This window comes from Alosa alosa, chromosome 8, assembly GCF_017589495.1.
Source record: "Alosa alosa isolate M-15738 ecotype Scorff River chromosome 8, AALO_Geno_1.1, whole genome shotgun sequence".
Lineage (NCBI taxonomy): Eukaryota > Metazoa > Chordata > Actinopteri > Clupeiformes > Clupeidae > Alosa > Alosa alosa.
In genome coordinates this window covers 18,188,998-18,211,020 of record NC_063196.1, presented here as the reverse complement: position 1 = coordinate 18,211,020, position 22,023 = coordinate 18,188,998, and the positions used below count along the sequence as shown (strand labels likewise).

At 39.5% G+C, this 22,023-nt stretch overlaps 1 protein-coding gene across 1 annotated transcript; it reads left to right on the top strand.

Annotated features, from left to right (window-relative positions):
- Positions 1 to 5,596: 5,596 nt before the first annotated feature.
- Positions 5,597 to 19,997, top strand: LOC125299592. The gene is made up of 11 exons (XM_048250922.1): positions 5,597 to 5,675; positions 6,975 to 7,101; positions 7,227 to 7,382; positions 9,555 to 9,620; positions 12,940 to 13,086; positions 13,236 to 13,388; positions 14,724 to 14,813; positions 17,782 to 17,922; positions 18,001 to 18,156; positions 19,151 to 19,279; positions 19,644 to 19,997. Exons 2-11 carry the CDS (start codon positions 7,046 to 7,048, stop codon positions 19,882 to 19,884), a joined length of 1,335 nt encoding a protein of 444 aa, XP_048106879.1. The 5' UTR covers positions 5,597 to 5,675; positions 6,975 to 7,045; the 3' UTR covers positions 19,885 to 19,997.
- Positions 19,998 to 22,023: the final 2,026 nt, after the last annotated feature.

Below are 22,023 nucleotides of genomic sequence, written 5' to 3'. Positions count from 1 at the left end.
GGTAGATCTGCTGAGGTGTGATGAGGAATTTACTCCAGTGATTTTAAGGATACTGCGAGACTCCCCTGGAAAGGTGCTCTTTGTTATAGATGGCTTTGATGAGCTGAGGTTCTCATTGAATGAAATTACCTCAGTACTTCCTAGTGATCCATCTGTGCCTGCTCCAATTGAGGCCACACTGACAGCTCTGCTGAAGGGGAATGTTTTGAGGCAGGGCCTTCTTCTTGTCACCACCAGGTCCACTGTTTCCGACAAACTAAGTGAGGTGCTCAAAACTCCACACCGCTTCACAGAGATCCTGGGCTTCTCTGAGGATGGCGTGAAGGAGTACTTTCAGAGGTTCTTTGATGATACAGTGCTCTCTGCCAAAGCTTATGAACATGTACAGGCAAATGAAACACTCATCACTTCTTGTTTTATCCCCGTTATCTGCTGGATTGTGTGTACTGTTTTCAGAGAGCATTTTCAAGAATCGGTAGATGCACAGGGAGACTTTGAGACAACAAGCTCCATATTTGTTTACTTCATCAACACTCTGATAAAGGATCACTGTGAAAGTTCGAGCCGCCCTGACCTCACATCCCTGCGAAGCCTTGGCCAGCTGGCAGATAAAGGAATGCAAGACCATCAGGTCCTGTTTGATGAGAGGAAAATGTCTGAGCTGTTGACGGATTTCAATGTGCATAACCCTTTCCTGTGCAAATTCCTGATGAAGAGGAAGGTCTACCGTGAAACCATGTACAGTTTTATGCACATGAGCTTCCAGGAGTTCTTTGCTGCTCTTCACTTCTTCCTGATAGAAGATGAGGAGGAGGCTTGTCGGAAATTACAGATATTACTTAAATCAACAGCAGATAAAGTGAATAGTTTTAGACTAATCGAAGAAAATTGGAGAGATCGTGTTGTTCAGTTTCTTTTCGGGCTGTCAAGTAGTGATGTTTTTGCATTTGTGAAAAGTGCCTCTTGGGCAGCAATACAAGCCCAGTTGAAAGAGTGGCTTATGAATGTAATACACATTGGGAAATATAGCAGACGCAACTCTAGTGATCCTAGAGCAATGTTGTTTATTCTGCACTGCCTCTATGAGATCCATGAGAAGGACTTTGTCATGCATGTTATTGAAAGCCTGGAATGGATTTCTTTTAGCACTCATGATCTGCAAAGGACAGATTACTGGGTGCTGCTGTACTGCCTACAGTGCTGTCAGAGTGTCAGATACATGCACCTGGACAGCCTAACAGCAGAGAACCTGAGAATGCTGGGGCCTGGACTGTGCAAATGTAAAGAGCTGGGGTGAGTGGCATCAAATGTTAGTTAGTTCTGATTGACTGGGTTACAATACATAGTATATCATGACTGATCTATGATAGTTGTGTTTCATTGTCCACTGGAGATTATGGCCTGAGTCTTTTTGTTAATGGACAAATCTGTAACATTTTGTGTGATATGTAGTTAATGCAGGCCTTACACCAAACAAATGTCAAGCAATTTTAAATTCCCAAAAAGTCAAAGTAAAATCAGTGTGACAGGAGTTGTAGCATATTCACTGCTTTACTGCGTCTTGATATGTGCTGGAAGAACTTGGCTTTCACACACAAGGCCTTTTCACACAGAGATCACGCTAAATTTGCGGGAAAAGGAGACGTCTTTTTGCCGTCTTTTTGTGTCTGAAAGCGAGGTGAAAATTTGCCGGCCTGCTGATCTGTTCACATGATGCGGCATTTTGGGGAGCCAGGAGGCAGGATCAGCTATAGTAAATTAAATTGTGACGTGCAACAGGAGGCGTGTAGAGTGATAGTCATATACATAGGCCTATGTGCGTGGGCTTTTAGATACAGCAGGTGTGGGATTTCAAAAACCATGGCGGGAGAACCGACTGCATTTTGGTTAGCTTGCATTTGCTTTGCTGTTGCTGTTAGAATGTTAACTTCTTGCGATAGATGACTTGAGACAATAAAACGTAATTTGGAAGGGAAATTGAAGAGAAGAGTTGCCCCTTGCCTTGGCCGTACAATGTACTGTGCGTACAATGTATTCATGAAATCGTTCAATATTAGCCTACAACAATAAAAATAGCTTGTGTACTGTCTTAATTGAAACATGCTTCGCGCACAAATGATAGCCTAGGGCAAAGAGAATGGACATCTCATCATAAGGATCCATTAGAAGATCAAGATTAGTGTAAACTTTGTCACACGACATGAGCAGTTCTTTAAAAACGCAGCGTTCCATTCAGTCATAAATCATTCAAGCGTAGGCCTAGTGCTCGTCATGAAAAGAAAACAGCAGCTTAATATTTTTCAGGTGTTTAACAGTAGGCCTAGGCGCACTGTTAGCAGTTATGGCATTGCATCCTTATTTGGCATTGCATCCTGTCACTCAACATCGCAGTTCGGGTTGATAAGATTCAGTTAATGCCAGTATGGATCGTCTCAAAAGTTTGGGACAACCAAACAGCAGTGTAGGCAAAGCAAATCCTAATTGTTAGGTTACCATAGCTGTCTTTTCTCTAGGACTGGGCCTATCGGAAATCGAGACATAAGCACATTGGTTTCTTTTTTCTTTTCTTTCTTGTTCGCGTGTTGGGTAGTGAAGCGATAATGCATTTAAAGCAGTAGCCTACATAATGTGAGCCAGAGCCAATATGGCCAGAACTGCTGCTCTGTAAAGGTATTTCTGTCCCGCCCAAATTTGCTGAACTACTGAAGTAGGCCTAGCCTATTCATCACAGACATCACATGTATCACACGAAAGAGCTTTTTCTCAGCCTTTAAACGATGTTAGTGGTTAGTTGTTGTGGTAAACGGTTCGCGAGAAAAGTCACTTTAATTTAATCATATTTTTTTGCGCCCGTCTCCCTACCCATTCATCTTGGTGGAATACTTCGCGAACTTTCCCTCAACACATGACAAACCATATATCAGAATAAACAGCAGACCTTGCCGAACATAAAGGTGTAAAGCATTCCCCTGCACAGTTAGCCATTCCAGAGTAATCCAGTTTTAAATTTGCAGCAATGTCTTTATGCATGTCTCCAACTTTGCGGTTCCTAATGTGTTTCAATTGTTCAATAAGTCTACATGATTTTATAACAGGCCAAATACAAAATAAATGTTACAAATATTGCCTAGATAAGCATTACAATCAGAGGATATACATATAGGGCAGACAGACGCTCATGAGTTCATGCTTTGTTTTATCGCTGGATTTTAAGATAGCCTATTATGGCAACTGATTGCATTCCAAGCTACAGTCAACTCTAGCAGGCATTTAATGACTGGAGACTTTGTGAATTTATAGATTGACATAATGTGCTGTCTCTGCGATTGCTGCTTTTGATCAGTTAGATTTATTTGCAATCTCCTGTGGTGGGCTGGACATAGCATTGAAATGACCGCCCAGATTCCCCTTTCCGCCTTGACCCATTCACACTGGTGGCGGAACGAAAAAACTCGGCAAAATGTCTAGGGGGCTTGGTAGTAAATTTGGCGAGACACTTTGTCCCGGCGTTCCGCCTCGGTCTATGTGAAAGGGACAGTCGTTCCGCGATTCTGGTACATAAAATCGCGGCGATTTTGCCAGTGTGAAAGGGCCTACAGTACCAAGGTCACTGTTAGACTAACAGGGAGGCTACACCTGAAGTGTTCTGTTCACAATGCACAATTGCTTTCACATATGGTGTAGCCACCGTCTCCAGTAAAACTGTTGGCAATAGTGAAATCGCTTGAAAATTGTTTGCTAAGGCCGGCATTAACTGCTTAATGAGTTATTAATTGCTTGAGGTCCACAGTGTATTTTATATATATATATATATATACTGTATATTATTTCATATTTTTAATACACACTACCCGTCAAAAGTTTGGAGACACTTAGACATTTCCATTCCACTCCATTAGAGACAGTATACCAGCTGAGATCATTTGCATAGTTTTTTTAATCAGGGCAGCAGTTTTCAGATTACATTATGTGCTTACATAATTGCTAAATGGTTCTTGACTGTTGTAGAAAGAAATGGCTGATCTTTAATGTAATATCTTCATTGCCCATTATCAGCAACCATTCAACCAATGTTGCAAAGGCACATTCTGTTTACTAATCTGATATCATTTTAAAAGGCTAACTGAGAGAACATTGGAGAACCCTGTTGCAATTATGTAAGCACATAATGTAATCTGAAAACTGCTGTCCTGAGTAAAAAAAAATATTCAAATGATCTCAGCTGGTATTCTGTCTATAGTGGAATGGACATTTCTAAGTGTCTCCAAACTTTTGACTGGTAGTGTATGTTGCCTGATCTTTGTGTAAAAGGTGTCAAGTACATGGTACATTCTTTTATTTAACATATTCTTTTTCTGATGGTCATACATTTTCTTATGATTTTTATGAAGGCTTAAAGTCAACCTATCAGATGCTTATGTGGATGATCTGATCTCAGCCCTGGGGGAAAAGAAAATTATCCATGAACTGAGGTATAATGTCAGTGGAGGAGAAAAATATTTTTTATATACCTTTACATTCAATTGTGTCATTATTTGCGCTCTCTCTCTCTCTCTCTCTGTCTCCCTCATCCTCTTTCTCTCTCTCTCTCTCTGTGTGATAAACATGAATACATTTATATTTTCCTTTACAGAATAGAAAGCAGTCTGTCAGCTGAGAGTGTGGAGCATATCCTCAGGGCTCTACACAAGCAGAAAAGTGTGGGTTGGATTTTTCTATGTGGTGTGAAGGCTGTTTCTCTCAACATTGCAGCCACGTCTGTACATCTCATCCAGACCACAGGTCAATTAAAGTGTAACTATCTGTGGTGAGAAACTTCCTACTTTTTCACCTCCCTGTTGAGGCTCAACAAATGTTGTTTGAGGAAGATGAGGCAGTACAGGACAACATTAAGAGTCTATCATTAGCTCAGTCTCAAATGTCCCAAATCTTAGTGCATATGCCTATCCTTTAGTTTTATGACAGAACATGTGTAACGGAGGCAGACTGAGCTAGCGTGCTAGTTGCCCGTGTAAATCCTCACAGCCCTAACCTTAAGAATGCTTCTAACCGCTAAGTTGGGAGCCTGGGCTTTTAGCTCAGTGGTTAGAGCGTTCGTCTCCCATGCCGGTGTGTGTGTCAAGATGGCGGGTTCGAGGCCTGTGAGCGGCGAACGAACCGACCTTGTGACACATGACATGAAAGAAGGAAAAAGGCTACACTTTGCATACAAAAGTGTTTATTGCACAGACACGTTTCGAGATAGTGCCTTCTTCAGTGTGCTTCAGGAGCCTTTTTCTTTCTTTCTTATCAGTTATAAGTGTGGCCTAGCACTTTAAAAAACGAATAAGAGACTGAGTGAAGCCTGCTCCTACCATACAGTTTTCTGAGGACATGACATGTCTCATTGGGGTCAGGGAAAAAGGAAATTAGTCAAGGTCTGTCACATAATGAACTCAAAATTCTAGGATAGTTTACTTCACATGGTAGATAAAGTAGTGGAGCTTCAGTGAAGGGTCTTATCTAATTCTGGGTAGACAGCAAGCTGATTCCCCAAAAGGTTGTTGTGATTCTTTAAGGCTGATTACTCCTCTCTCTTCTATGCTTTATAGGATTGAGGAAGATTACAAGACACCCAGACAAAAAGACAGCTTCTGTCTGTTTGTGTCTGTGAGTAAAAATGTCAAAAACCTCAGGTGATGTTTGCCCTACAGTATATATATTTGGCTATATAACCTCATGTGTTGGTGACAACTTTTGAATGGAAGCAACATCTTGATGATAATGAGCAAATGACAGCTGAAAGGTCGAGAGGGCGTAACTCATGAAGTGATGAGAAACAATACACAATATGACACCATAAGACATGGGGCTCTGTGTTACACCCGGTGCATTGTGACGCCAGATGTGGCCAGTGCAATTATCATTATTCCACCAGACGCCCACATTATTTAATCTTTCGCACCCATGGGTGTGTTGATGAAAAAAAATGGAGTGTGGTCGGACACATGATCACAAATTGTTATTTTGACACCACTGAGAATGATAACACCACTGACAACGAAAAACCTGGTCTAAAGTGAAATATGCAGTATTTCGTTGTCATTTTAAGGTGGCACTGTCTAACTGCCTAGTGGCGAGACCTTAGCAACGAGTCCCTGACAACACAATGCAAAGTGCTGGTGTGCTTGCATGAATGTCCTTAGGACTTTAATCAGCCATTTAAATGTTATCGGGGTAAATGTTGCTTTCTTTCAGGGTATGTTTTCGATTGTAACCCCCTTTTCAGTCAATACTGTGAAAGTTAATATCTGTGAAAGACTTTGCTTTGTCGTTGCCAGCTAATTCAATTACTTGGCAAGTAAAGACGTGTATATACTCTGCTTGTCATACACACACCTCTGTTAGCAAAGTAAACTTTGCTGGAATCCTACTGTTGCATAGACAGTTGTGTGTGCAGGCAGATTCCTTCTGCAGAGATGCGCTCACTCGTCACCAACATACAAATGTGCCATGGGATTTTGAGGTCCTTGCTTTTATAGGGAATGCCGGATGTCACTCTCACATAGAAAGTTAAAATGCAGTAATGCTAGACCAGGACATAGTTACGTATTTGAAATGAATTACAAGCAAATTACCATTGCATTAAAGATGTTCCTTTTAAAGGAGAAATATGGCAAGTTTTCACATAGTACTGTATTAGTATTAGTATCACTAAGTACTGTCCGTACAGAAAAAAACGAGTTCTAGCTAAAGTTGCTACAGCCAGCAGCTAACGTAGTCAGGCAGCTACAACGTTACTTTGGGGGCATGTCCGTGAGCTCCCACGTAGGCCTACATGCCCCCAGAGTGTAGCGTTGTAGCTTTAACGATTTCTCAGTACACATGGCAGTACAGCACATCTCAAAACTCTTTACATCATTATAGTGTTTAATTCAGTCAATAGTCGGAAAATACTTTCAGAAAATGTAACATGTGATCTGTCTGCATTTCAGCTTGACTCTAGGTTGGCGTCCAGCTACGGATAACTCAGACCTCTCTCTTGTTTTGACACACCCTGCCGAACATGGACATCATCAACCTCAAAGAATATCTTCAAAAATGCCATGATCTACATGAAAAGTATTTTTTCTCTTTGTCTATCTGTCTGACTGAATAATACACTGTCTGACTTATACACTGTTGTGTATAACTTGTGTCAATATAAAATGTTTATCTTTATCTGTGTGTGTTTTGTATGTGTTTAGTCCTCCTGCAAATGATGAGCGTGTGGATGTCCCGCATTCTTCCCTACCCTCTGATCTGAAGCACCAGATTCTGAAGCAGAGAGTGAGATGCTTGACTCTGGGTCAGACTCTTGGGAGACTCTCTCTTCAAACTTTTCTCAATTTAAAGAATGTAACGTAAGATTTTTTAATTTGTTTCGTCAGTCTGCTATCAATCTGTCAATCTACGATACCTTCTGGTAATTGCAGGTAGCAGGGACCAACTGTCAGGCAAAGCTGAGCACTTTCCCTCTGCAGTGCATATAACCAAATACTCCTAGTTTCATCCATATTCCCCTTGAAAGTTGGTCAGGCTCCTATAGGTCCATATAGTCCAGCTAACCCAAGTCTTAGAAAAGACAGGTAAAGAAACACAGAAGAGATAGGTTATCTTACCCTCCTGTTTGGAAATCGTAGAAGACCCAAAAAGAGACAAAAATTACTGATTGGAGAGTTGGATGTCAAGTTAAATTAACTTTTAAACAAACTTTGGAGATGTTCACAAAAATGTGGCGCAATATCCACTTGCATAAAAACTTGCGTTAAAATGTTGTAGACAAATTGGGTACATCCCAGAATGATACAGATAAAGAAAAATAAAAAGAGTAAATCTACAAATGGAGAATGGAGAAAAATAATCAAAATAGTAAATCCACAAAATAGAGAAAAAGGTTGACCGATTGTTGTTCAGCAGTCACTCTCAGGGCTGATATGGTCCCACATCTGCGTCCCACACACGCGGCACTGGTGATCGCGTTACGAGAATTGCGTCATTTTTATGGCATGCGTCACGTTTTTGAGTCGACCGAAATTTAAGACCCTGGCGTCACTTTGACGTAGCGTGACTGGGCTTGCATGTGTGAAACGGAACTGCTGTAAACACTCCCCTCCAGTAGGTGCACCACATAGAAGAACAACACTTGAAACCTAGAAACAAATCTAGACAAACCTAGACAGAAGAAGACTTGTTTGGTTACCATAACGACGATGGAGCAGAGCGCCTGTCCTCAGCTTGCCTGGCTATCGAGTTACGTGAAACACCACGACATGGAGTCAACTTCGACCGATATAAAGCCACAATCCACAGATACAGATTCTTTAACATTATCTTTAACGGTTACTTTACCATCTATGGTGTAGAACCCAAAGTATTTCCAGACACCACATTTTAGATGAGTTGTGGACGTAATTGTCTGCTCAGGCTGGCCGTTCTGTGCGTTATCTTCCATTTTCGAAACAGGGTGGCTGGCTGCATGGGCTCTGGCTCCAGAGATCCACATTTCAGAGATGCTGACATTACATTCGATACTGACGGTTTACAGGTAGTTTCAACAGGTACACAAACAGTTTACATTCGATCGTCACACTTTGACACATTACATTTAACATTGTACACTTTTACAGTCATCGGGAGAGATCAGACAGTTGAAGCTTAACAGGTTACAGACATTTATTGCATTGACTCGTTATCTCACAATGTAATCTGGATGCAATCATTTAAAACAGTTAAGCACTTTACACATTTCACAGAGTTTTAAGACATACAGTTTCTTGCGTAGGCTAGGCTACATAATTCCTTGAGCATTACAAAGTTACTAAAGTAATACTTGACTTGATACATTTTATTCGTCACACATTCATGCAATCTCACAGTTTAACCTTGTTCTCACGTTAATTCAAACATCTCACGGTTTATCACTATGAGATCACCGTATGCAGTTATAAATCCATATCCATTCTTTATTCACATTCAATAATCATCAAGTATTTCTGAGTTCAGAGCAATCTGGCCAAGTAGTCCAAGACATTGTTCAACATCTGTTACAACACATTCATCCACTTCCTCACTTTCAGGTGCACTTAATTCAAGAGTAGCCTACATGTAGGTAGCGGGGCCACTGTATTAACATCACGATTCAGTTCCTGATCAGTTTCGCTCCTAATCTGCCTAATCATGTTTTCTAGATCAGAAATATTACCTTGGTAGCTAGCACTAAATCTAGCTTTTTCGCCTTGCAATACCACAGTCATGTGCCGCCTAGACGTGGGTCTGAGCTCATCATCTTCATCGCCGCAAAAAAAAAAGCAATCCGTAAAACATTGGCCTGCACATGTGTGCACATAGTGTGTAATGTTGTGATGTTGTGTAATGTGAGGAATCATCTTATGAAATGGATTCAAGGTTTTCGAAACAAAACTTCAAAACTCGATGTCATACTGATTGTGTAGCATACAGACTGTTACATATGTCTAATGTGTGCACTGCTGTAGTAGGCCTATCATGTGAATGTGTTTTGCTCTGGTTGGCAGGATCCGTGAGTTGAAACTGGGGATTGAGTGCTCAGCTCTCTCTTTTGAAAGAGCCAACAGTCGCAGGTGAACATCAAATTTTACTGTAAACCCTCCCTGTCCATATTTCTGTAAAATATTGGCTACTAATATGTGATTGATTGATCAAGCACTTAGAACAGTCTCTGATCAGTATAACTATGGCATACTGCTGCACAACACTCTCAGATTGGTACCACCTGATACTATAGGCATGTTTGAAAATGTTCTTGGGTAACACTCCATAATAAGGCGCCATAATAAATAGCAAACAAGTAATTACCTAACCCTTTGTTAATATTTGTTAAGTGTTACTAACATATTTATTTGGCACAAGTTAATAGTTTTTTCATCATCAATTAAATATTTGTTGTTTGCATAAAATCTGTATGTTAATGTTTTAGCAAATCTATTAACTAATATGGTATTAATATGTGTTAATAGTTAACTAAATGTCTTTTTGGCACTAACTAACAGTTATTTCTTACATAATTTAAATGTTAAATGTTTATTTACAAACTATATGTTAATAGAAAAGTTAATGACTTATTATTTAACTAATTGTTATTATACTGTGCTTCTGCCTATCCCAATATGAACCACTCCCCATAGGACCCTTACAATAGATAGATAGATACTTTATTGATCCCAAAGGGGAAATTCAAGAAAAAAACACGGAGCTACCTTGTACATGCCGCCACTCTTGTCGGCGCCAGAAACGCTTCCAATAAAGTTGATTAAGCTTAATTAATATATTAGTAATATATAACTATCAGTATGGGGGACCCTTATAATAAAGTTGGTTAAGCTTTATTAATATATTAGTAATATCTAACTATTAGTCAGACGGTGAAGGGACTGAGACCAAAACTGGCTTATCACATTTATTCCTTTAGGAAAAGTTAAAACAAAACATGCCTTCAGGCACTGGCATACATAAAACAGCATCTGCAGAAGCAAAATAAAAAGAAGTAGTTGAATGGGCTATATTATATGCATGATTCCTATACCATCACTGTCAGCCCTACTAGCAAGGGAGACGTGCGACATGGAATGTTCAGGTGCACAGAACGAGTTTATTAATATTGTGAGACTCACTAAACACTCACAGACGTAGACCATACGGAGGTAATGCATAAACATAATGCTAAACTAAATGTACATTAATTTCCTGCTAGACTGAATTGCACTTTCCATGAGCACTAAGCTAAACTACACTGAATGCATGGAAAGCTGCTAGCGGAGTTTACAGCCTTACACAGTCATGTTAGACTTGTGTGTATTAGTAGAGCGGCTACAGGAAAAATCGTGCAAATTATGATACAAGCGTGGAATTCGGCAGGTATGTGCTCAAGACCAATACAATCAAATCTACCTGATTGGCCACTTGAAATGGTGGCCATTTTCCAAGATGGACGCCACCAAATAAGACCCCAGAAATTGATTTATTGCTCAGAATTGACCAAAGATATTATGATACAAGCATGAAATTAGGCATGTATGTGCTCAAGACCAATAAAATCTGCCTGATTTACCATGAAAAACTCTAAAAATTGATTTGTTGTACAGAATTGACAAAGGAAATTATGATACAGCCATGAAATTTGGCAGGTATGTGCTTAAGACCAACACAATACATTCTAACTGATTTTCCAGTTTAAATGACGGCCATTTTCTAAGATGGCCGCCAAAAAATACCATAGAAATGGATTTGTTGCACAGAATTGATCAAGAAAGTTATTATACAAGCATGAATTTTGCCATGAATGTGCTAAAAAAACAATACAATCAAATCTACCTGACTCGCCACTTGAAATGGAAGCCATTTTACAATATGGCCGCCAAAAGACTGAATTTAGCACAGAAGTGAGCAAGAAAATGATGATATAAGTATGTAATTTTGTGTGTTTGTGCTAAAGAGCAATATAATCAAATCCACCTCATTTGCAACTTGAAAATGTAATATGGCAGCCATTTTTAAAGATGGCCACCAAATAAGACACTAGAACTTCATTAATTGCAATGAATTTAGCAGATGTGGCCCAAATCAATGTTAACATTCACTACATTTCTGTTTCCTTCTATGATGAAGTCATTGGAAATTCAATCAATCAAGCAAAAATCAAGCAAAAAGGCACATAACTGAGATTCAGTGTTTCACAAATGAACTACATGTATGTACAAAGACTACAAACCCTGGAAGGGCTAAATTAATCTTAGAAATCTATGCAACAGCATCAGGACTGACAGAGCCGTGCACCAACTTGCCTATCTAAAATACAACTGTACAACCAGAGCAGGTGATAACAGAGCATGTTTTTTTATTTTTTGGTAACTGTAACAAGGCAAAGAACTCTGATGCCAAGAAGAACAATATGGCAGTAAGTATCTCAGCATGGAAAAATAACAGTCTATTTCACAGCAAATGTGAGCAATTTTTCAATTGTGTTTTTAAGAAAACACCATCAACATTTCACCCTTTGGAATTAATTGAGTCACTGTAACAGTGCTCTACATCTACTATTCACATGTGCAACAACATAGTGCTGTGCACAAAAGCTGCTTAACTACGGCGAAAATCACATGCAAACACTAAACTACATTTCTAACTCTGTTACACCCCCTCCCCTGAATTTCACCAAATTCAAGCAGCAACCAAATAGTACTTCCAAAGGCAAAGAGTACACTACTTTCAAACACTAGATAGAGGGTCACCAATTACAGGACAGCCAACAACAAAGGTATCCAATAAGGATGACGTGGGAGAAGAAGTGTGCAAATTCTCACACAACCAACCACTGGCAGTAGGGTGCCTTATACACCCCACAAGACCATAAAGCCATAAACTATAAATTCCATAAATTCTCCACAAAGCTAATTAGAAAAGCTAGATAAATAATAATATGTCATTAACTTTTATATTAGTATATATTTTGTAAATAAACATTTAAATGATGTAAGAAATAACTGTTAATTAGTGCTAAAAAGACATTTAGTTAACTATTAACAAATATGAATACAATATTAGTTAATAGATTTGTTAAAACATTAACATACAGATTTTATGCAAACAACTAATATTTAATTAATGATGAAAAAACTATTAACTTGTACCAAATAGATATTTTAGTAACAATTAACAAATATCAACAAAGGGTTAGGTAATTACTAGTTTGCTATTTGTTATGGCACCTTATTATGGAGTGTTACCTGTTCTGGATGTTAACAGACATTTATTTTCCAAATAATGGCACTAATGCTTTTTGGATCATTGGCGCCAAATAAGCAGCTCTCAAGTTACATAGAGTGAGGATGCAAACATCAGAAGGAAGTCTGTGACTTTTGGGATTTTTTTCTGTGTTTTTAGGATGGACTCCATAATTAGTTTTGGTCCAAAAGCATCTGACTCATATGTCTCAATTCGGCTGTCAGCCTCTTCAGACATGACCACGTGTGACTTCACTGACTTCATCCTGACATTTGACGCATATGTGATGGGACGTTCAGGGATGAAGTAAGAGCTCTCTTTCTCTCTCTCTCTCTCTCTCTTTCTCTCTCTCTCTCTCGCTCTCTCTCTCGCTCTCTCTCTCTTTCTCTCTCTCTCTCTGTGTAATGGCCATGTTTTGTCTATGCCTCATACCGGATATGTGTTCTATCCTTTAGCCATGCTGATGGAGATGTGGAGGCTCCACTCTCTTTCCTTTGCTCTGTGCCTGGTCTGAAGAGGGTGGAGGTGGAGGTGAACTCCATGACTCTGAGCTTGGCTGCTAGGAGCCTCTGCCTCATCCAAACCCATCCTAGTGTTGAGGAAATTAAGTAAGAGTTGGCTACTGTCGCTATATGTGTGTTTGTCTGTCTGTTTGTGATTTGTTCCAGCCTTCAGTCGTGAACCAGGTTTTCGGGTTACAAATCAGTTTATTTTTTGTTTGAAATGACTTGTTGAAATGATTTGTTGTGAGTAAGAACCTAAATGGAACATATTGCCTACTGATAGATATAGGCTTAACAGTCTTCAGAATGATAGTCATTATGATATTAGGGTGATTACCTGGTAATACAGTTCTACTGTAAGTCATTTGTTTGCATGCATGTATATTTCTCTGCAGGTTTGTACTAGGGACTAAAAACAAAATGATTTTACTTTATTTTTTGTTCCCGTTCCAGTGGTTAAAGCGTTATAGATTAATACGATTAATAACGGTTAATAATGTTCTGTTAAAAATGACATTACCTTTACAAATTGATTTATGGTAGGTATTAGCCTAGAAATCTAGACGCACCCTAGCGGCGGCAAATTAATTTGCTCAGCCTGTACGTCTAGTATCAAACCATAGGGATTTCTATTGGCTGACGCCGTGGACCTCATCCAATCACAGCGCTCTATTTTGTTAGAGAGTCTTAAGGCGGGCTTAACAGGATAACGACAGTCCTGCGACGGTGAACAACAAGGAAGGTGGCTATGGCGAACGAAGAGCGGTTGTTTGAATCGGCGTTGGCGTCAACTTTGGAGAAGTTGGACTTGTGCTTTTCTTTGAAAGTTGAGCAACACAATGCACTTAAGTCATTCCTTTCGAAGAAGGATGTATTTGCCGTTTTGCCGATAGGATACGGATATGGTCGTAGCGCTGACCTATTGCATGCCTAGGCAGTTTGAAAGACAATTCTCTGCCCGCCCCTTGGATTAAGCGAGGTGAATGGTTCGATGCCAGACTATACATTTCAATGATATAGGATGGCCCGCCAGGCTAGGTAGGTATCACAATAGCATAAGCTTTTTTCTGCATAACAAATTAGATATAAAGGCTACCGGTAACTGTTAAAAACACTGTGCCTGAATTCAGGCGAGGGGTGAGATTTGAAAGTAGATAATCAACCTATTTAATATTAGATCTTTACACATGTCTGATAGCCTAACTTCAGGCACAGAAAATGTCCTTTGTTTAATCCCTCTAATAGCCTAAACCTATTGTTTAATCCCTCTAATAGCCTTCCAACCCCAAAACTGTATTGCAAGGGTGGGACTGTGCTAAATAAGTAATGGCACAAACTATTTTTTCTTGTAGATTTTTTGCTGTACAGTCCTGTATCCTGAAGTGATCAGGTGCACACGTTGAAGAATAGAGAATAACTGATCTGTCCTTTGACTTACAGAATTGTTCGATTTCTACCTTCCACTTCCACTAAAGAGAAAAGTTACCACTGCTCATCTCTGTGTTTTACTAAGGATTCCAGCACCCAGAGGTAAAGCTCCACATATGAGCCAACTCCTTTAAAGGGACACCAGGCAACGTTTTCGTGTTAATTAATCATCTTCGTAAGTCGGTATATGGTTAAATGACTCATTACAGGGCAAATGAAGACACTCTTGCCCGCCCCTACTGCCTGTAGTAAGAATCAGGCTTGTGCACAATTCAGAATTGAATTGCGAATGACTCCTAAATTCCAATTCAATTCTTGAATTTGAATTGAATTTGAATTAAAGTCAAAAACAGGATGTAGAATTACAATTCGAATTTGAATTAAAGGAAGTAGAATTGAAATTCAATGAAATTCGAAGAAATTCATTTACATAATTTAAGGGTAGTGTTAAACAATGAAGCCTCACAGTATATGCCAGATATGATAGCATTAAGCACACGACTTGTAACTTAAAACAGTAACAAATTATATTTCCACACTGTAAAACATAATAGTTTTACTTACTTAAAATGTTCTAGTAAGTAGAATTCAGGTTTTGTCTTTTGTTGAGATTACTTGCATGAAATGAGTGTTATTTCATTTTGAGGTAGAAAAGTGAACAATCAAGTAAACTATACTTGAATTGCTGAAGTTTGTACTACACTGTAAAATTAGTTTATAATCTTACTTACCTGTTCGTTTTGAAAAGCATGCAAACTGTTTGTCCTTGATCCCATTCCAGATTTGTCTGTAATGTCAAGTTGTGCAAACAAATGCTCACTTAGTGTAGTGCACTTACAGTACACATAATTGCTATTTCAACTAACTTGGTCATTACAATTACAAGTAAAGTATACTTTATGTTTATTAAACACAACAGGTGTATTGAAGTTGTGCTAACTAATGTCACAGTTCAGCTAACTGATATGACAAAAATGCATTTCCAGAATACCACAGACCCGGCCTACAGATTGTTAAAGGGATCACATATTAATCTAAAAAAAATAATTCAGTGGGAATGCATGGATTCGGTTGCTTCCAGTAGCAGCAACTGGAATCCATTCATTTTTACGGAATTATTTTTGGAATCTGATCCCTTATCATACCTGTTTGTTCGTACTCGTCGCTCGACTTATCGTGACTAAATTCAAGATGGCGTCGAACGGTAAAATTCCTTAAGGTACTGTCTGGATAAATCGTCTTGTAAATAAACTACCAGTGCTTTTTCAAAGTTCTCTATGTCTCGTTTTAAATGTCAAGGCCTTCGGAAGTCTACCAATAAAGTATGGAGCTACTTTGAGCCTCGTAAATGGTGTAAAACAGTGATTTATTTGCATGGCTAGGCCGATGCCCGAGGCACCACAACGAAACACTGTGTTGGTAGCATTGGCTAACTAGCACCAGATTATTGAGTGCAGGGGACAAGCCGAGGTGAGCTATGAAACATAGGTTCACACTCGGTATCATGTTTCCACACACTTTAGGTCAAAATCACACCGGATTTATCCTTTAAATAAGAATTCTCCTTAGTGTAAGTGTACTACACAAAGTAAAAATTTTTTTTGCACAACTTGGAATTCCTATTCCAGATTAGTCTGTAATTTCAAGGCAATTAGTTTGCAGGTTTTTTTTAAACTAAGGTTAACTAACAGGTTAAGTAAGGTTAACTAACTAACTAACTAACTTCACAGTGTAGCAAAACTTAAGCAATTCAAGTATAGTTTACTTGATTTAAATGATCATGTTCACTTTTCCACCTTAACATTAAATTACTCCTTTTAGCCAAGTAATCTCCAAAATCAACATAATCAACAGAAGACAAAAACTGTGTTATACTAACTAAACATTTTAAGTAAGAATACAGTGTGTTATATTATTGTGGTACTGTAGCTATTCAATTTTATAGTGCAAAGTAACTTTCCCAAAACTGAATGCATGTGAAAATTCGCCTTATTCACCCGGCGGCCAGAACGAGGCTACAGGGTACACTTGCCATCACACTTCAGTCCAACAGATGGTCGTAATGCACTTCGTTTGCACATTACCAAAAAAAAGCTCACAGAAAAAGAAGGATTCGCTGGCCTAGAGCAGTGGTTCCCAAACTTTTTTTTCCTGCGGACCACCTTTTTACATCCTGACTCGGCTCGCGTCTCAGTTTCAGTTCAGTGTCTACCCCCCCACCATCCGACACATAATAACGTAACACATTCTATTGACGCATTCCAGGCATAATGTTTAATTAGCCACCCTACATGATAACAAATAACAAAATCAAAATGTTCAACTGGTCTATGAGCTCTCATGCTAAAAATAGTGTGGAGAAAACATTAGACTGGTTAGATAAATCCACGTGAAGCTTAGGCCTATATGCCTCATCATACTTTCATTTTCTTCGCGGAGTCTTTTCTGTCTCTGTCATCCCCCTGCGCTCCGGAGCCACCTCAGCCTTCATCTTTCTGCCCCCCATCCCATTGTTACCTGTCTCCTGCTCTGTTTCTCTCGCTTCTCCTCTTCGATCGCTTTGATTAGGCCTTTTGGACAGTGTTTGCGTAGCCTTCTACCTATCTATACTTCCACGAAACTAACGAGCCAGATATTCTGTCTGCCCGCAAGAAAATCACGTGCATTGTGGGTAGCTTATTTTTTTTAATGAAAACATAGCCTACTGTAGTTTACAAATGATTTCCTTTAATTTCACGTTTCCATATAATTATAACCTGATTCGAAATTATTATTATTATTTATTAATTAATAAGATTATTAATTGATTAATCATTTTTAACACCTTTCCGACATTGCCCTTTTCATCTCTCGTACCCCCTAGTGGCAGCTCGCGTAGCATCGGAGTTTTTTTGGCAGTTTGCAAACAGAGTGCTTTACCACCATCTGTTGGACTGAAGTGTGATGGCAAGTGTACCCTGTAGCCTTGTTCTGGCCGCCGGGTGAATAAAGTTATTTATGTTTATCAGTTAGTAATGTTTTAGATCTTCTTTCATCTATTTACATCTTCTTTCATCCATTTGCTTTTTAGCCTGGGCATTGGAATTGCCACAGAAAAGCATGATGCCCCAGTCCAGCATATGTCACTCTTCTTGTCACGGTCCTCAGTGAAGAGCTTTGATCTTAAGGACTTTCTCTTAAAATTCCATTCTTTGGAACATTTGGATGAACCGTAAGGCCCCATTTTATATAATTTAATACAGATTTGACTGATGTATTGTTACTGATGTGATACTGATGTGTGCCGTAGAAGTCCACAGCTTGATGGGCATGATGATGCCCTGATGTCCCTGCACTCTCTGCCTGGTCTGAGGGAGATGAAGCTGCAGGTGGGCAGCCTGACTGTCCGCTGGGCAAAGAGAATCCTCTCCCTCATTCACTCCTGTACCACTCTTCAGAGACTACAGTAAGACTTCTGCCTGTTTTTGTGTTTGTGTGTGTATGCTAATGTTGTTTTTATTAGTGTCCTTGCTCAAGCATATAGCATTGGGAAGAACTGAAGATTCCAATAATAGTGTGTATTGTAGTGGCAGCTATAGCCTTGAGCCTTTTTAAACAATATTTCAAACCATGGTAAACATATCTTCCTTATGTCATGCATCAGATTTTTTTTTCTTATTTTAAAGATTGCTGGATTTGTCCTTTAACTAATCAAAATTCCGATGGTATATTTATTTATCAGGTCATTACAAATTAAACCTACATAATTCATAGGCACTTGCTAAGAGCATTTACTAATATCAAAGCTGTAACCAGTTAGCCTGACGAGCCAGATCCACATTAAAATGTACTGTAGGGTCTGGGGACTCACCGTTCGCAGTGCTCAGGCCGAGCGGCAATAATCGGTTGTCTTTCAAATTCCCTCTGCACGCAATAGGATAGCGCATGAGTCCCATGTGTTTAACTCGTGTCATGCTGTTCGCCAACAGCAACATCTTCCATCTTCTTTGTTTTCAAGTAGCAGGGAATTCACGACGAACCGTTGCAACTCTGCCATCAATCATTGCTAAGCCCGCCTACCGACTATACACAATGTGATTGGCCCAATCAAAGCTTAATTTTTCTAGCTCGCAAGCCAACAGAGAGTTGCTAGACTAGCCCGGGCAGCAAATTTTGCTGCCGCTATGGTGCGTCTAGATTTCTGGGCTAGTAAGCAGTAATAGTGAAAGCTCAGTGTAAAACATTATGGGTTTACAACCAACCATGAAACACATTTCCAGATACACGTAAAGTAAACAGGTAAGTCAGTGCAGAGGTTTGAGAACAGTGTGTGGATTTGAGAATGGAGAGCAGACATCCCCTATATTGGATTTTCCACTGAGATGCCACAGCCTAGTTAAAAACACATTGCAGACCAAGGAAAAATATGAGTGGTTGGCTAACATTTGTCTTGCTTTCAGTGTCTATGCTACTGGTTTGCGGTGGACTCGCAGTGGGTTTATCCCGGCAGGTAGCTTCTTGACAAAGGAAAGTATCCGTCTACTTCAGATGGCACCGAAGCGGCCAGACTGTACTCTGATACTTCATGGGTGTGTTTGATTTGCTAAATCAGTCCATCACATTACCAAAAAAACACTCTGTCTTCAACACACTGTAGGTGGTCAGAACACAGAGAACAACAACAACAGATGTATGCACTTTTGGATGCAATAATGGCAATGTTTTAAATTCATTTCTAACTTCAAATGCATCAGTTTTGGGTGATATTGCTGTTATCAAACATTATTGAACTATCTTTTAGCATTAACATTACTGTTTAATTATGGGTTACATTATTGATATCACTTTAACATAATTAACACAATGTTACAATTCATGCTAAACAGCTTTTTGATATGGTTTGTGAAGAGTGGTGAGTGTGATTACTATGCAACTCTGATTTTTCTTATGAAGGACTTGGTGCCACAACGCCACCTGGCAGTGCAGAACAGCCAAGTACAGGCACCGGAAATGCAACCAGATGGTGGAGATTTCAATAAAAGAGAATTCTTCCCGGATGAAGACATTTAAGAGGTCTTGGAAGGGGATGACTATGCAGATAAACGTGAGGAGACGGAGAAAGAGAGCAGGGAGGCGTGATGGACAGAGTGAAGAACACAACTGTTCAGATGAAGAGGGTGAGGAGGACAAGTGAGTGAGACAGTTGCTGATTATGGAGGGCAGTGTGCAGGCTCGGACCGGTAATCTGTACAACCGGGCAAATGCCTGGTGGGCCGGTCCATACTGTATGTGGGCCGGTGACCTCCGGGATTTAAAAAAAAAAAGTTATTTAGCCTATTTGCGGCCCGTCATGTAGGCCTAGGCCTAGCCTATAAATGCATTTGGCTTGGGGGGTGACAGGTCAATCATTTTGGCCTCTTCATGACAGGTTCAGTGTGTGTTACGATCGCACCCCCCTGCCCCACCCCTCAAGTGGATTTGTCCAAGCAGCCGCTAGTTTGAGTGCATGGTAGCCTAGGCTGTGTAAGTGCCATCCTCTGGCTGGTGTTCACATTATTGCAGTTTAACCGTAAACAGCAATCAGAGGTTTAGTTTTATTCCATAAATATATTGTTTTTATAGACGTTAGTTGCACGCGCTACCAAGAGCTCATTTACTGCACCATGTACTGTAAGCTACTGTAGTGCGGTTCTGTCAACATAAAAAAAACTATGGGTAGCCTACAATTTTTGCACAACTTGGTGGAAAAGTGTAGCACAGGTTAAAGAAAACCCATTCATTTTTGGAGCTGATCATACTCAAAAGGAACTTCAAAGTATTTCCTATATTATATATAGTAGGCCTATCCTTTTAGCTCACAACGACAGTGAAAGTGAAACTTGGAAAGTGGTCTCTCCACCGAGTGTTACATTAGATGCACAATCAATCGCGAGTCAATGCAGGTAAAAAGTAGGGTATCAACTGGTAGGTTAGTAACGAAGGTATTGCAAAATGTGATGTACGGCACACAAACTAGGGCAAAAATGTTTAGTATACACTTGTGGTGATAGCCTACAGTTAATGTGAATCGCGGACTATAACCAAAGTAAAGGAGAAGATTTGCACCAAACAGCCTAAAGGCTGTTTGTGTTTCTACAACATGTTGGCACAAAACGTAATTTCTGTCAACTATGACGATGTCCATGTTCAGTAGCCTATATTTTTAATTTAGTCAAGCAGTGATATGTGGTTTAATGCATGGGGTAACATGATGTGAGACAGACAGAAGATGAGCCTGTCTTTAGAAGCCTATCCCTGAATCCTGTCCCTCTCAATTTCAAGTCACTTTAAAAGGGTGTGATAGCAACCAGAATTTTTTTTTTCCCGGAGAGACACCCGGACCCCCGTGTTATTGTGATTAGGCTATAGGTCCAAATCTAAATGTTTGGGTTCAGTTTATGAAGTGTTGCTACAGCATAATACTGTGTGTTTGTTATTTATGGGGGTGGCTGAGGGCTGATTTTTGCTCCCAGTCCGACCCTGGCAGTGTGGTAAACACTGGATGATGATTACAGATCTGGAGGAAGTGTCGACTGCGCATCAATGGAGAAGCCGTTGCACTGCCAAGCACGAGCCTAATTATAACTGCATTTTGTTGTCTTTGTATTTATACTCTGCACAATGACAATACAGTTGAATATAATCTAAAAAAAAGAAAAAGTGTACCTATGTTATTCAGTGCTCATAGAGTGTAAGCACTTTATAGGAGATTCTGCACTACAAGAACAAGTCACTCCAACAGAAGGATCAAGATCTCTGTATGTGGCCACTTATCATGAAGGCATCATGATACCATTGAGGAACTTACTGTAACTCTGTTGGTTCCTCCAGAAGTTTTCAAATGTACAGTTTAATTTTCCTGTACTGTACAGTACCCTCAATTATGAAAAGAATTATACTTGTAATACATAAGTTTGATTGTTAGATAATTATGCACAAAGTAATGGCAATTACTAATTATTATCTTTGCACTAGAAAAAAGTAGCTAAATTTGATTGGCCTGAGGGGATGCAGTCAGTACTAGACTTGACCTGAAGACCAATGATACCGTATGACCACAGATTTTAGAAGGAATTAATTTCGCCCATCACCTGTTGTTGGTTGCTTTCATCGGAGGAAATGACAATGAATTTATTAAACAGTATAAATATCTTGGAAGGGTCATTGAGTTTGTACAAGTTTGTACTTCATGGGGAAATTATATGTTTAATCTCAAAATGTGTCCTTCCCCCTCTAACCAATAAATGTAATTCCACAGTAAGTTTAGAGATTCAGTTGTTGACTTTTGTACAGT